This window comes from Embiotoca jacksoni, unplaced genomic scaffold, assembly GCF_022577435.1.
Source record: "Embiotoca jacksoni isolate LCO1_2020_lvr unplaced genomic scaffold, fEmbJac1.0.p SCAF_13, whole genome shotgun sequence".
Taxonomy (NCBI): domain Eukaryota; kingdom Metazoa; phylum Chordata; class Actinopteri; family Embiotocidae; genus Embiotoca; species Embiotoca jacksoni.
Window position 1 is genome coordinate 1867727 of NW_027185263.1, and position 15873 is coordinate 1883599.

The 15873-nt window shown below is 44.2% G+C and overlaps 1 protein-coding gene across 4 annotated transcripts; it reads left to right on the forward strand.

Annotated features, from left to right (window-relative positions):
* Positions 1-128: 128 nt before the first annotated feature.
* Positions 129-11770, forward strand: LOC138196107 (tubulin-specific chaperone cofactor E-like protein). 4 transcript variants are annotated; one of them, XM_069145854.1, is made up of 10 exons: positions 150-214; positions 883-962; positions 1385-1451; positions 2994-3142; positions 3259-3401; positions 3918-4099; positions 4414-4670; positions 4768-4894; positions 4976-5092; positions 8404-11770. In XM_069145854.1, exons 4-10 carry the CDS (start codon positions 3004-3006, stop codon positions 8747-8749), a joined length of 1311 nt encoding a protein of 436 aa, XP_069001955.1. In that variant the 5' UTR covers positions 150-214; positions 883-962; positions 1385-1451; positions 2994-3003; the 3' UTR covers positions 8750-11770. The 4 variants fall into 4 exon arrangements, with proteins under 4 accessions (XP_069001952.1, XP_069001956.1, XP_069001955.1 ...); XM_069145851.1 differs by lacking the exon at positions 883-962 and having other exon boundaries at positions 129-214; XM_069145855.1 differs by lacking the exon at positions 883-962 and having other exon boundaries at positions 129-214; positions 3262-3401.
* Positions 11771-15873: the final 4103 nt, after the last annotated feature.

A 15873-nucleotide genomic window follows, 5' to 3' on the forward strand; every position in this document is an offset into this window, starting at 1 on the left:
TATCACTCGATTGTTTATTTTGCCCATTAATGCCTTAATTATTTTCTGTGCTGCGTTTTTTAAAACAATAATATACAGTAAGAAGACCGGGAAAAAAAAAAAAAAAAAATGACATTTAAACTACGTCACTTCCGTGGAAGTAGGCGTGTCGTAAGGTGACAACTAACCGAAGAACAACAAAAACAAACGGAACGCCAAGGGGGTTCCGGGGACGGTGAGTGCAGCACTCTCAAAATATTCAGGATCAGTTACAAAATGCAACACGAATAAATTACATGCGGGTCCAACTTCGGAGGTTCCGACGGTGACTCGGTTTTAGCAGCCACCGAAATATTTGAGCCGTTAAAGTCGGCTGCACCGCTCCACAGCCTGTCACTTCAAACGCGGTGCACGCTTTTTTTTTTTTTCCCCGACGTTGACAGTCCTGTTTTTCGGCTTTGATGCTGCTTAAATGTACAAATTCACCCTTTGACGCAGTTAAAATGTCAACCGTCAGTTTGTTGTTGTGTGCGAGCGACGTAACGCGAACAGGCCTCGGCCATAAGAAGCCCCCGCCGCCCCCCAAACGACGCTCGCTATCAGTGACTCGAGTACTACTTCCCGGAACCCCGTTCAAAAACTCCGCTGGTTTAATATTTGTTTGCTTGTCAGAAAGTACCTGCAGCTGGTACAGTGAGACTTTTGATATTTTATGAGTCGTTGCAGGTCTACGTTCAATTCGGTATCATACATATATTTTTTGCTATTCGTTATTTTCTGAGAAACTCCTTATTTCAGTCTGGCATTGTTGCCCCTGAATTGTACCGCTGGGGGCAGCAGCGAGCAGTTTTTTTTAAAGTAGAACTTTTATTATGAAAACTTACTTCCTGCTTGTTTTATTAGCCAAATTGAACAAAGGCCCGAAAAGAAACTTGCCAAACAATAATTTTCCAAGAAGTACAGCTGATGACGTAACATGAGAGGTTTGTAAAAGGCTCTATTTTTCTCTTCCTTTAACTAATGATAAGATCACTTCAGTCTGCCATATGTTCAGACTGAAGTGATCTTTAGATTTAAAGATGATGTCATTGCTCTTGGCTTGACTGATCCCCAGCTACAATATCATCAATTGTTTTCTTAGGCCTGACAGGAACCCAACTGTCACTGTACCTTTCTTTAGTCAGCCATGTAATGTAAGTTTCACTCGTTCTGATGCAGTGAAGACCGTCTTCATGTGTAGTTTTTCTTCTGTTTTGTACACCATGAAGTTATCTAGGACATTTTCTATTCGCGTGCTTAAAATATTGTTTCTCTGGTTCTCTGCTTTATTTTATTTTTTCCTAAAATGCTTTTATTTTCTTCATCAAAGTTCTCATCGAGTTTTTTGTTTTTTTTCCCTCCTCAGGGATGGTGGCAGGTGATCTGATGCGTTGCTGAGAACAATCTTTCCTTTGGTCTCTCCTACATCAGAGGTAAGAATCAGAGGATCTGTGAAATGAGAAACTATCTGTGACAGAAACATCAGACGCTCAGTCGTTTGGCAAACGCAGCAGCTCTGGTGGGCCGAGTTATAGATGATCAGATCCGATGCGTCTGAAACCGATAGGGCTGATCAGGCTTGAAGAAGGACAGGGCACCTGGCTGCTGTTCGTGGTCAAGGTGGAGGTCATATATTCTGATATAAAAATTATGTCATAATAAAAAATTAAAAAAAATCGAATATTCCCACACTTCCAGTTTCCCACAGTTCAGACCGTCTTCTTCAAATGTCGTCATTTTTTTTTTTTTTTTTTTTTTTTTTTTCAAACCAAGACTCAAAAAAAAAAATCACGATTTTGATTTCACGTTTGCACAACCTCACCAACCCTGATGTTTCTCTGCTCCAGTTTCAGGTTCAGGGTGAAATCACAAATGCAAACGTGCCAGTGGTCACAAAAACACGCGTAACTCAGCATAACATTCAATTAATAACCACTTAAATCTTCTTATATCTGTTCAAAATGGCATTATAAAGTCATCGTTTAGGGTTGATATCGTGCTAATAGATGCTAAAATATATGGTTCCCACTTCTACTTCCACCACTTTCTTTTCTACTATGACTATTTAAGCTTTTTCTTTCAGAGCTGTTTCTATTTTTACATTTAAGGCAGTGATGAGATTTCGCCACCAGCTGTTAGCTGCCAACGGACATAATGATTTCTGTCCTGTGATTATTTATAGTCCTTTTCTTTTACTTTATATTAAACAAAAAAATATTTGAACATATTGAACATTACTAAAGCTGATTTTCTGCATTTCTGTTAAACCCACAAGTGTCACTTCAACTGTATATTTAAATAATAATGAAACTATTTGGCCAAAATGTGTTGCTCATGAAATGTCAGAAAATACTTAAACATATTGACGACACTTCCCAGACGTGTTAAAATTGCAAAACACAAAGATATTTGTGTTCAACTGATTTAAAACAAATCCAAACATTGGAAAAGTTAAGTAACTAACAGAAATAGTAACAGAAATGGTGTTTGTACCTGATTCGGTAGGAAACAGGTGACTCGGCGTCACGTTTGGTGGCGGCTGTGCACCTGCTCGTGTCAGCGCTGCTGCGCCTCGCACGTTTCTGTCTTCTGGGTTATTCTGATGTTCTTGAGTTATTTTTAGACCTTTTTTTTTTTCCAGCACATACATCGAAAAAAAAAAACATGAAATCTCTGTGAACGGGACTTTGAACTGGTTCAAAGTGGTGCAGCTATGATAAGTCTTGTTTAGTACATGCTTACACTGATACTGTTCAGCTGTTTACCCATAAATCTGTTTTTGATATGTATTTATTTGTTTGGATGTTTTACTTAAATTTCAAAAGCCTAATGAAGAAGGAGGCAGGGCTTATTAGCTTCAGTGAGGTGCCCTGTATATCTGCCTGTTTTCCTGTGAAACAATATTGACTATTAATGCTGCTTCAATCAAAAGCTAAAAAGTAATTTGTGTGTCTCTCCTATGGAAACCTGCTCAGGGCTGGAGCCATGGACGTGTCCTCTGACGAAGAGGAGGTGCACACCTTCGTCCAGGTCATGAGTGAGAAGTACAGCCCGGATAACTTCCCGTACGGACAAGGCATCGGAGTGGTGGTCCTGCCCAGACCTCCAGGATCCCCCACGAAAGGTGAGACGTGACGGAGGGAGTTATTTCAGGCTCGTTCCCACCGTCACACCGAGTATGTGGAGTTCAGAGTGGAACGCTCAAGTCTGAGTGACGCGAGTGTTTTTTTTTATGTTCAGCAGATCGCCTCTTCCTGCCGAGCATCCTGGTCCTTAACGACCGCGGAATCAGCAAAGCCGGCGACCGCTTGAACATCGCGGCTTTCTGCAGCCACGTGGTCGAGCTGGACCTGTCCTACAATCAGCTGAACGACTGGGGGGAGGTGGGTCCAGCAGAGGAGCTTTACTCACAAAGCATCGTATGCAGACGTGACCGCGGTTAGAGACGGATAAAGCTAAATTTAAATAATAAATAGGAGTCTGGGAGGGAGAGTGAGTCTGGCCTGGAGTGCCAAATGTACCAGTGGATATTAGAAATAAACATTATGTTCTATTTTAGTTGTCATTGGGAACATAAATGACTTTAATTGCTCTTTTGACAAATTTTAGTTCATTAAATAATCTTTTTTTTTGCATGTGTGTAAATATGACCATTAATTGCAGAATTTCCAACCTAGATTTTAAGTGGAGTTGGTTGAAAGTTTAATCACGTTTTTCTATTTACTTGTCACTCACAAAATATGGGGTTAAAGACACATGTAATTATTCTTTGTAAAATACTGAGTGTCATTTTGGTCTGTTGATGAAAGATTTGATCTTCCAAATATCCAGAATATCCAGTTTTAAACTGACAGTGTTTAAAAAAAAAAAAAAAAAAAAATGTTGTTGGGGGTTGCCAGATCTGCACCATCATCTCCATCATCCCCCACTTGGAATTCCTCAACCTGAGCATGAACCCTCTGAGCGGTGCCGAGCTGGAGCCCAGCATGGCCGACGTTTTCTCCCGGTTCCGACGGCTCGTCCTCATCAACACGCACGTCAGCTGGGACGCCGTGCACACGCTCACGCAACACACGCCGGAGTGAGTGACGCGGGAATCGCTGTACGATTAGGAAAGACCAGTATAAACAGTGTGTTTTCATGTTTGTAAAAAGCAGCGGTGTCTTGTGAGCTTGTTAAATTGTCTGTATCTAATCCCTGATGTAACTTCTTCCTCTGTTCTGCAGGCCTCCAATCAGAGAGCCACACTATTCATATTTTCTCCCTTTTCTTTTCAATGAAACTCCATATTTGCGGCCTGTTTTTTTGTTTTTTTTTCGTGAAAGATTCACTTCTTTCGGTACGGTTTGCGCTCAATGCCGCGGTCGCCGTTGACCTCGTCTGACCTCGTTCCAGGCTGGAGGAGCTCTTCCTGTGCCTGAACGGCTACGACAGCGTGACCGAATCGCAGACGTCCTGCCCGTCGCTGCGCCTGCTGCAGATCACAGACAACCAGCTGCGGGACTGGGCCGAAGTGAGGAAGTTCGGGCTGCTGTACCCCAGCCTGAGGACGCTGGTGCTGGCCAACAACAGTTTGGACTCGGTGGAAGACACCAAGGAAACACTGGAAAGTCTGTTCCCCAAGCTGCACAGCATCAACCTCAACAACTCAGGTCTGGAAAGCGGGAGGATTGAGCACGTTGTTTTTTTGTCCGATATTCACTGCATGCCCTTAAAACTTGTACCGTTTTTTTTTTTTTTTAAATTCAGGGCTTAGTAAATGGGCCGATATCGAAAGGCTGAACTTCCTCCCCAAGTTGGAGGAAGTCAAAGCGAAGGGGATTCCTTTATTACAGTCGTACAGCACCCAGGAGAGGCACAGCCTCCTTTTAGCACGGTAAGACCGAAGCGTTCCACAACACAACATGTCTACTTATTAATACTTTATAATCCATCCACTTAATGAACCTGCCTGCAGGCTGTCGTCTGTCACGGTGTTGAACGGGGGGTCAGTGTCTAATGGAGAGAGGGAGGATGCCGAGAGGTTCTTCATCAGGTACTACCAGGACTGTCCAGAACAGGAGCTCCCCGAGAGGTACAAGCACACGTGTGTTATGCACACGTTTCTAACTTCACACCTACAGTCGGGTGAAACGAGGATCTCTTTGAGTGATGCGTGTTTTTCATCCATCTACATTCGTGGCTATTACTGGTTCACATCTAAAAGAGAAGAGCGTGGAATTTCCATAACCAACAGTAACACTGAGCGAGGGATAGATCAGACCGCCACGTCTGGGAACTTAGGCTTGCAAGCATGGCCCCGCCCCCTTTTGGGGTCTTTATTAATAACCAACATCTTTGCAAAGCTGGAACATCCATCACCCGTTGTTAGAGAACTTCTGGGAACACCTGCCAGGTTTGTGACAATAATAACATCGCTGCTCTTCGTCCGCGACATGTTTACGGTCTGCGATATGAATTTTTTTTTTTTTTTTTTGGGGGGGGGGGGGCTCGAGCTCGAGGCGGTCTAATCATCGCCCGCGCTCCTCACCGACTGCATTCCACTTAACCTCGACCGAATGCTGGGGAGGGATTTGTGAAGGAAGGTGTAGTCCCTGACTGGGGGAAACTAACCTTTGGGAGACAATGCCACCAGTCTCTGCCTCCTCAATGACTCCTTTGTGCCGGGAATTCTCTGATTGGAAAACCGATACACCAGGTAGCAAGTTGAATTTTTTTTTCTTTTATATATATATATATATATATATATTTATATATATATATATATATATATGTATACACTTTCTCTGTCAAACTCAAACCTTTAAGATGAGAGATGAATTTGTTGTCTGATGTCACTGTGCTCTTTGGCTGCGAGTATGTTTTATTAATTATGGCAAAAAAAAAAACGCCTTTGCACACGAAAACCAAATATGTTTTTTTTTAAACGTTGAAGCCTCGTCACGGGTTCCATCACGTTACCTCCATCTTTTCATTTGACTTTCCAAGCTTGTAACCGTTGGCGGTCCCGGTTCCCGGTGTAGCGGTCCGGGGGGGGGTTAGGGGATCACCACGCGGGTGTCACGGGGGTGTCGGACACGCTCGGTAAGCAGCGAACACACCGCTATCCCCTTTCCCTCTCGGACGCGGCCGCGGCCCGGCTACCCCGAGAGATCAGAGCCCCGCAGGGTGGGTCACAGCCTCTCAGGTGAACACATCTGACACTGGCCTGGCTTTGAGTAACCATAAACGCAAGTCTCAAACCATAAATCGGACCAACCGGCGGGAGGTGGGGGGGGGGGGGGGGGGGGGGTAGGGCAGATACACCTCGACAATTTTCTGCTAAAAGATACAGAATTGTAGATGATCTAGAAACGGATTAAAGGGATGTAGAAACGAGGAAACAGAAGGAAAGAAATGTGTCGGCTGGACAGGAAGGATTAGTTGCAAGGAAAGAGGAAGAAAGACCCCAAAAAAAGAAGAAATCTGAGAGTCGGTGTATCCTGTGGAAGAAGTAGAGAGGCTCCGAAAGGGAGCCGGATCTGGATATTAGAGCCAGTGTGGGACTGAAGTGGGGAAATCAACATTTAAACTTTTTAAGCTCTTTTAGCTGGATGGCCAAGAAATGAGAATGAGGTGGAGTGAGAGGATCTGAGCTGCTCCTGCAATCACAGTAATTAGAACAAATTCAAGCAAACTTATTCTGCAAAAAATGCCGTCAACAGAAGCTGAGCTGAAAGTATTTTCATTTTCAAACAAAAGTAACTCCCCGTTTTCAATGTTTTCTCATCACCAAATAAAACTCGGAAAAATCTGGAAGTGACGAGGTTTGTGGGAAATGCGGTCTTCACGTTAACATTTTCTAATTAAGTGCTTATTATCAAAAGAAGTGATTAAATATTACTGTATGTTAAAATAGTTTTATCCACACGTCCAGTTGTCAGAGACGTCACTTTGTTTGTGTGCATCCAGCAGGTCTATGTGTTGATTTAACATGAATTAAACGGCATCTGAAGCTTTTATTTTGAAAGGCTGATGTAGTCTGTGTTTTTTTTTTTTCTTTTATATTACAGTCACAGACTATCTGTTCTGGAAAGATACGTCACATTTATGATTTTTTTTAATTTTTATTTTTTTTAACTTTTAGCCAAATAGTTCATCCATTTTTGTTACTCGAAAAATACTCACTTAGAATTCCACAAATGAGATTGTAATATTTAAGTAATCAAACACTTTTTTGATCGCAACAATCACAAATCATCTCCGGGAGTCCTCAGTCCTGGAGGGGCTGACTTGGCTCCAACAAATGTTATTTCTGCTGCTACTTTCCGGGTAATTACGGAAGAATGCCGAAAAGACAACTGGAATGCTGCCTGCTTATCACCTGCAGCTTTACTTGTCCCATTATAACATTGCTTGCCACCTTAAATGAGGCCTTTTTAGCTAAATGGCTTCTCTTAGAAAGGCACTTTGTGTAATGTGGCCTTAGAGGAGAATTCCCAGCGCGGACGGCGAGTTCTGGCCCGAAACCCCGGGCCAGGGGATCGGCTTTGTCGAGGAGTTTTTGGGGAGGGAAGTGAAATTGCTTTGATTGGCCCAGCTGTTACAGTGGCTTTGAAAGCGCAGGCCTTTTCTCCTGGATTTTATTTAATCGTTCCTGGGTCTTTATCTCGAACGCGCGTTCCCCCGGGACGGCTGAGAGCTTTTCTCACGGCAAAGCAGCAGGCGGACAAACTCTGTGGTTCTCTGCCTCTCAAACCCGCAGCAGGTACCTTTCCATCCACCTGTTTTTGTGCTCATTTAAAAAAAAAATAAAACTATTTTTATCATGAAACAACCAGCAGAAATCTGGGGCGACGTCTGCGGCCCGAGGTGGTAAAGTTGAGCTTATTGCCGCTTTGTCCACGATGAGCTCAACACGTCATAAAGAAAGAATAACCCCAACGTCTCTGAGACGGACTGCATGTTAGCCTCATCCGTATTACCAGAGAGGCACGTGCAGGTGAACACGTGAGGTGATGAGGTCGAGCGGAGATCCCTGACGCAGGTGTCGAAGGAGAACTTCGGCGTTTCCTTTTTCGGTCAAACTTAAACAAAACAAAAAACACATTTTGAATCATTCACGTAAAAATCCTGCTTGTTTAGAAAGCCGCAGGGAGTTTGTACTTCTTTTTTTTTTTTCTACACGTGCTGCGTTCAGATGGAACTGGCGAGCTCGTGGCCACGGCGTGGGAAGTCGTGCTCCCCGTGTGTTCGAGCGGTCAAGTCGTAAAAACGCCGTTGCTAAGCAACGGCATCGTGGTCGGCGTCTAGAAGCCGCAGACACTAACAATTTAGCCGGCTAACAGCAGTTAAACAGTTAAAAGAAATTTCAAAACCGTGACAGGAGCTCTGCTTTCTTTCCAGGTACCACATCCTCGTATCCAAGTACGGCCAGCTGGCGCCTCTGGCAGAGGTGGACCTGAGCCCCCGCTGCACCGTGGTGGACGTCCGCTGGGGGGAGAGGGTGGAGGCGGTCAGCCTCCATCTGGAGCAGACGGTGGGCGACCTGAAGAAGCACCTGAAATCGGTGCTGCAGCTGCCCACCAACGGGATCCGGCTCTTCTACATCAACCGGGACATGTGCTCCGTGTTTGGACCCGAGGAGCTGAAGTGCGGCTGCCGGGCGCTCCACTCCTACCGCATCCGAGACGGAGACGAGATCCTCGTCGTGCCCAAAGCCAAAAGCCGCTGCAGCTCCTCGGATCTTTGAGTCGGGAGAGGGTTGTTGTTGGGTTTTTTTTTCCATGAACGGGGGACTCCAGGAAGTTTAGATCCCGAAATATTCGCTGAATACTAAACTTTGACTTAGATTAAAGAAAAAAGAAGAGAGTTTGATGTCCAACATATTGAACAAATTTATGCAATAGTACATAGTTCCACATTCACAGATTTTAACCAAGTTCTGTGCTTGAGCTTAAAGATAATAACGTTTTAAGATCCAGACATGATGCAAATGTTCCCTTTTAAGAAAAAAAAAAAAAAGTAAAACGGCTTCCATTATTAACAATTGAATGCTTAAATTGCATACTGATTCAAAAACTAAAACCACTTCATAATTGGGAGTATTTGTAGGATTTAAAACCTCCCCTTGTTTGCCGCTGACAAGATCTTGCACCGTGCTACTAAAGAGTGTTTATTTGAGTGGTGAAAAAAAAAATAAAAAAGCAATGCCCAAGTTTAGATAGAAATGAGGTATTAAAAATACCAGCTGCTGAGTGTATATTTGTAGTTTCAGTGGTCGTTGTTTCTGCAGAATTAATCAGCAGCTCGTCCACGTTTTCACTCCATGTTCATGCTCACTTCCTGTTTGTAGATGATGCAGCTTTTATGTCTGGGAGTACACTCCTTAAAAGCCAACAGCCAACGATGAACCTTAAATCCCGCAGCCAGTCAGAGTTGAGCAAACACGAGGTTTTCACACAAGTTTTTAATATGTCGGTGTTGCTTTTGCCAAAAGTTTGTGAATTGGGTCCAAAAAAAAAGAAAGAAGAATGATTTACCTTCTCGCTGTTTTTCTAACTCTTATTCGAGCCAACTGGATTTGCTGATTAGAATTTTTCAGGAACAAAAGTGTGCACATAAGTAACCGAAATCTTTCCTTGCTTCTTCTCGTTACCCAGATCAGACTATTTCCCGTGTCTCTTGTTAAATATCCCGAGATACCCCCCCCCTCCGACCCCCTCGCCCCCCGGCTGATCTATTAAACGCCGTGTGTCGGGGATAACGTGGAGCACACGGCCGCCGCTCGGTCAGGACTCCCCGGCAGAAAGACGAGACGCGTCTGAGGTGAGCTCGGGTCTGGGACGGGAAAAGAAAAAAGAAGGGAGCGTTGACGCTCGGGTTACCGCAGGTCTTCTGGCCGTCCAGCTCTCCATGAATGGAGCAGCTGAGAAACGGTGAGGCCCGGTCGGTATGGTAACCACACACCAGCTGCTGTGTGACGGACGCTTCCGCCGCGGTTAGGTCACAGCGGGTTCACCGTCGGGCTCCCGGCCCTCACCGGCCACCCCGGCCTCCGCTTCGCATCCGCCTCGCCGACCTGACGCCTCCGGCGGGCTCGTGAACTTTTCCGTTACGATAACTTATTTTCCCCAAATAAAATCTTCAGCAGGTCCTTTTGCAGTGCAGGAATTTAGAATCGGTGACACCTCCCTCACAGAACATTTCCACAAGCTTGTGGGGTTTTTTTTATTTTACTTTTTTTCTCTTGCATGTCTACTGTGTTTCACCAACAGGCACATTGCAGATACCGTCGTTTAAAAGGCAGCTGTTGCACCACCGTGTCATCGTTTTTAAGCATCCTTTGGTAGACAAGTGAGGTGAAGTTGGAACTGCGGCTAAAAGCTGCACGTCCACAAAGCCACATCGGTAAAATATCTGTTGGTTGTTGTTGTTGTCCTCGTTGTGATGTGATCACACAGTGGCTCGACCATCTGGAGATTTAATGGAGCCTTTGTGTCACCTCCTGTCCTGAGGAGGGGGGAAATATATTCGCCTCGTTTCAAAAGCAGGCAGAGAACATTGCATTTGAATGTCTGTGACTCCGTACAGACATGCCGGAGGACTCGGGAACCTCGTATTGTAATTGCCGGGTTGCTTATCGTGAGCTCGTCGTGTGCAGACTGTTGGGATCTTAAAGATTCTTTTGCCTCATAAGGCTTGACTGTTTTGCATAAGTTGATGCTGACGAACCCTTTCGCCTTTCACAGGAGTCGTTTCGCTTTACACTGGGCCCGATATTACGCAAAAAAATAAGGAGCCGTGTCTCTTAAAAGTCTTTTGGTGTTTTGTTTTTTGTATTTTTGTATTTTTTTTTTTGGTGACGTGTCGGGTAAATCGCTCGTGTGATAGTTCTTTAATATCGTCAGTAATTCGACCTGCCGGGACAAAGTCTTTCACACCTTCAAATGAAATTCAGCTTTGTGTTATGAAGATGCGTTCAGGGGCCGTAGTCCTGTCGCAGCTTTACCGTGACGTTTGACGCAGACCCGTCGTGTGTGTGTGTGTGTGTGTGTGTGTGTGTGTGTGTGTGTGTGTGTGTGTGTGTGTGTAGTAAATAACTGGAGATCTCGTTTTATTGCATTAAACTATATTATGATGAGTGGGAAATATTTGGGATAAGCGTGACGCTTCTCTTTTGTCTCGGGGTGAATCGCTGAGTTGTGTGGTTGGCCTGCATGTTTCTGGTATTTCTTTTATGTTTGTTTGTTTTTTCATCGTGTGTGTGTGTGTGTGTGTGATGTCATTTTCAGGGAAACGATGTCATTTGTCGTACCGTCCAGCTATGACATCATTACGTCAACAAGTGGGAATATTACCATTATAACGATGGGATTTTGTTGTTGTTATCATATTAAAAATGACACTGACATTATTATTATTATTATTATTATTAATGATACGACATGGCACACCTCCATCATATGGACATTTGTAATGTAGACGTTATTAATTGTGCTCCTGTCACCATCACCTCTCTCCTTCACTGATACCAAATACAGAGTTTATTTACAGATTTAAAAAGTTTGAAAGTTGATGACCTGAAATAAGATTTGCTTTGTGGTGTTTCAGATTACGGTGTTTTAAATTATATCACGTTTTCTTCTCGGTAGTTTCTCTTGTGTCGATTCTCCTTTGCTTTCTTCAGATCATGATGCTATTTCTAGAACCGTACTGTGTAATGGGGCTTTTACTTCTCCGAAAAGAAATAAATTATAATTATACCAGTTTATTGCTGCGTTACGTTTCTGTAGTTCAGGCAGATTCATTGAGTCTGCAGCTGTGTATCAAACACGCTCTCTGCATTAGGACAGTCTATTTGAAATACTTCTATACGTTTTTTGTTTCTTTTTGCTGCCGATGTTTCATTGCTCTGCCAGGTTTGTGCGGTTGTTGTTAATCATGAAGGCACAGGTGAGGGGAAGTTTTCCCCTCCATGTTATTTATCCCTCTTCGTTGGTATCCTTACAGATGTTCTTCCCGCCAAACCAGACGTCACTTTGCACTGATATTACAGATACATCTACTTTCCTCCACAGATCATAATGCCTTCGTGAAGCGGTGATGTCAAAGTCCTCATGGATGGTTTTCCTGAATTGGTTTTGCTGTATGGTTTCCCCCCCCCCCCCCTCCTCCCCCCTGTGATGATTTTAGCTGCTGCTACTGTCTCAATGCAAACTCGAGTGTTTGACATCGTTATTTCCATTTAATTTTGGCGTAATTTATGAACTCGTATGCTTTTTGTCAAAGTACAGAACAACAAACATTTGTGTTTAAAGCTTGAGTTGCTGCAACAATCAGTCCCTCGTTTTCCATCCTGGTCTCCCTCATTTGCATATGCGTAGAAGAACTGACTGAATGTGTACAATCGATTTGTGTATTTTTATCCAAATATTGCCACGTCCTCAATTAACATGTTTTGATTTTAAAAATGCATAATTCATATGACACTTTTATTACTGCAAAACCTTATGAATTAATATCCTAGCCAAATATTCCGATTAAAATCAGCTCAAAAATAAATGAATAGTCTGTTTTACGTGTTAACCAGACCATTTCAACATCCTGGTTGAAAGACGAGGTATTGATTGCTCGTGTTACAGGCAGAACTGAACGTGATCGCGCGTCGCACGGCTCCGTTTCTTGGGCTGAATGTTTGGCCGTGGAGAAGATAGAAACCTGCAGATCTTCTCTCTTTCTGGCACGAGCGTTTTAGCCGAGCTGCAAAGAGTCCATTCCATACGTGTCAGGCGGTGTTGTGTTTCTGGGGCATTCCCTCCACTCCTCCAACAGCGTGGCTCTAATCCTGTGTGGGATATCTATGCCACCCACCCCGCAACACGCCGTCACCATCAGGACCCCCGTCTCAAGGGTTGGGAGCTGCGAAGGTATTTGGGCCGTTCAGTCACAAAGCCGCATGGGATTTTTTTTTTATTAATTTTTTTTATCAGGGACCTGACATTGACGAATGGAAACGCAATCCGGTAACTTTCTTGGTCCGCTTCAAGTCAAATCTTTTTTTCCAGTAGTTTTCAATGAGTTTATTCCGTTTGCATAACAGTATCTGTGAATGCATTGAGTAATAGAAATGTATAAATCACCTCCTGACTTTACGAACAGGCCCATAGCATCTAGCATCTTGACACAGCGAGTGGCTCTGATTGGATTTGATTGGGAACTCGAGGATACCACGCTCGCCCACTGATAGCCCAAACCTGACTTCACCACAGACCTGTCAATCAAACAGACACCCCCCCCCAAACATACCACTTTTTTTAGACCTAATATCTAATTGATGATGAGATTATTTTCAGATGAATCACCAGAAAACTAATAAGGAAAAGTGACTTTAGCGAGTAACACCATAATGAAAATAAATACAATTTATTACCTTTTCATTCATTGAGAAAAGTTGAATGGGAGTCTATGGAGCTGGAGCTTTTTTTTTTTATGTCAATCCCTAGTGGCACTCGGTGGTATTGCTGTTTAAGGCACTACTGCATCGGCCTCAGTTTTAAGACCTAGAAACTACGAACATTTTTATATACAGTGTATGTCTTAACCTGCAACATAACAATCGGGGGGCAGAGCTTCCCCCCCCGCTGATCCAACATACCACCAAACTACCTACAAAACAGCAGCACACTAGTATAGTCTTTGAATGTCAGCATTTATCTCACAACAGCGCAGTGCCTGAGCACCTCCTTTATACATTCACGCTCACGTAGCCTCACAAAGCTGCTGTGGTTCCACGTGGGAATCAGTCAATCAATCCAATGCATATTAAATACCTGGAATTAAGATGTACTGAAAACAAATACCGTGCGGTGGACAGCTTGAATTGATGCATCTTCCCAAGAACCATGGACGTGACCTAATATTTGCCACTGTGCTTGGAGCGTTTCACTAATGCGAGGTCGGGCAGAGGTTGGGAGATGGATGCGGTTGCATTGTATCAATCGCACCTTGCACCTTTTTGCGTAAAGAGGACCTGGCTGTGCAGTCGGTACTCTGATCTACCCCTGATCTGCCCCATTGCATTATGAAGTGGGACTAAGGGCAGGGGCTGAACAGGGCCTATTGTGCGCCGGGGTGAAGGAGTCATTGGGGTGAGAAGGTTTGGGTTACTGGAAGGAGGTCCACCATTGTGAACGGAGAAGGAAGGAGAGCAGGGCAGGGCAGAGCCAACTGCTGAGCATCAGGGGTTAAATTAGAGTGGCCCACTCCTCGGATTAGGTGACCGCTGAACAGAGCTCGGCGAGTATCCAGTCCAGGACCTTTTTTTGTGAAGGTCAGGCTTGATGGATTCTCCAGAACTTGTGATGCTAGATACTTTGACCCTGTTCCCACACAATGCTCTCCTGCTGCGCAGGAGCCTTTGATGCAAGTTATGTCTTTATGTTTATCTTTTTTTTTTCTCTACTAGTTATGGATGGATAAATGAGTCACGTACCAGATAGAAATCACAGACTCTCGGTGTCAACTGCACAAGGAAACCTTTACGGTCGATTCAGGGCCTTAATTCTGCAAATGAATCAAGTCGTGGATCTCACTTCCTTCCACCGCCGCTCATGAGTGAGAACAGTTGACGAAGTGATGAGTACACTTCGAGATGCAGATTCAATTCGATTGGTTTTTGAGGGTACGAGCCGTACGATAGTTTCATTTTATCCCATTCGTCACTTGACCGAAGTCTCAGACCTGAATGCTCTCAGCCAGCTCAACTGGAAAGAGCTAAGGATGCTCATTGGGCCAAAAGAGTTGGAAGATGGGGAAGTGCACAGAAATATGCCTGACATTTTCTGGCACGTGTCCAGAGGGGAAATTTCATTGACGCTTTTCATCAGTCGTCCTGCGGCTACCTCTGGACGCACAAAAAGCTTCATGGCCACTTGGATTTTCTACTGCATATAAATGATAAAGTTTTTTTTTTTTTTTTTGTAAAAACACTAATAGTCTCCCTTTTCAAGTTTAAGATGACCACCCAAGTATGTAGAAGCAAAAAGAAGCAGTGTTATCATTTCCCATCGTGCTTCCTGTTCCTAATGAATTGTCGCTGAAGAGGTGCAGAACCACGAGACATCAGGCGTATCAGCACATCTCGGTCTTTCCCCAACTTCTCCGTCCTCGAACGTTCCCAAAAAGCAAACCCGACATCAGGAAGCTCCCGCAGCCCACTAGGTCACCGGTACCTGTTGATTTTTTTTGTCCTCCCTTTTGTACAACATTCTCTTTCACAGGTTGGTTAAGAGTATGTGACCATTTACACAACAAGACGTGGGAGGTATAAAAGAAGCCTCCGCAGAGAGGCTGAGTGCTGCTTAATGGGAGCCCGGGGCCTGCCCTCCGTCTTGGAGCCTTTCTCACATCTTGGTCCCTGCCTCTCCAGTTACTTCCACTGTCCTCCACCAACAAAGACCCAACTGACTGCCCTCTCCTTCCCAGACCCGATCACCGCGGATCCACCTGAGATTTGCCTTCGTTATCGCTCCAGCATCTATGGAAATGAAGTGTCTTGTATAACCTTGTAAATGAGGCTGTTCCTAATTAAAAGAAGGGGGTACACAGAGTGTCCAAAGTGACTCATGTTAATGCTGTAACTCGACCTGCCGCGGACCTTGAAAAGCAATGGTTCAGACTGTGTGTGCGCTTCAGGGTTTTGTCCATAAATGCCCCCAGAGTGAGACTGTACTACTTTGGTGAGTTTGTGTGCCCTGAGTTTAAAACTGTACTGAGTGAACCCGAAAACAAGGCTGCACCACAATTGAGGCCTAATCCAAAGGCAGTGTCGAGGCGCAGCTTCTAGTACATCTGCCAAAAGATTTGTCAACCAAA

Excerpts from the sequence above, each read along its gene's own strand:
- LOC138196107 (XM_069145851.1), top strand. The coding sequence starts at position 3,004 with ATGGACGTGTCCTCTGACGAAGAGGAGGTGCACACCTTCGTCCAGGTC. Across the intron at positions 3,143-3,258 it reads TCCAGGATCCCCCACGAAAG|CAGATCGCCTCTTCCTGCCG; the intron begins GTGAGACGTGAC and ends TTTTATGTTCAG. Across the intron at positions 3,402-3,917 it reads AGCTGAACGACTGGGGGGAG|ATCTGCACCATCATCTCCAT; the intron begins GTGGGTCCAGCA and ends GGGGGTTGCCAG.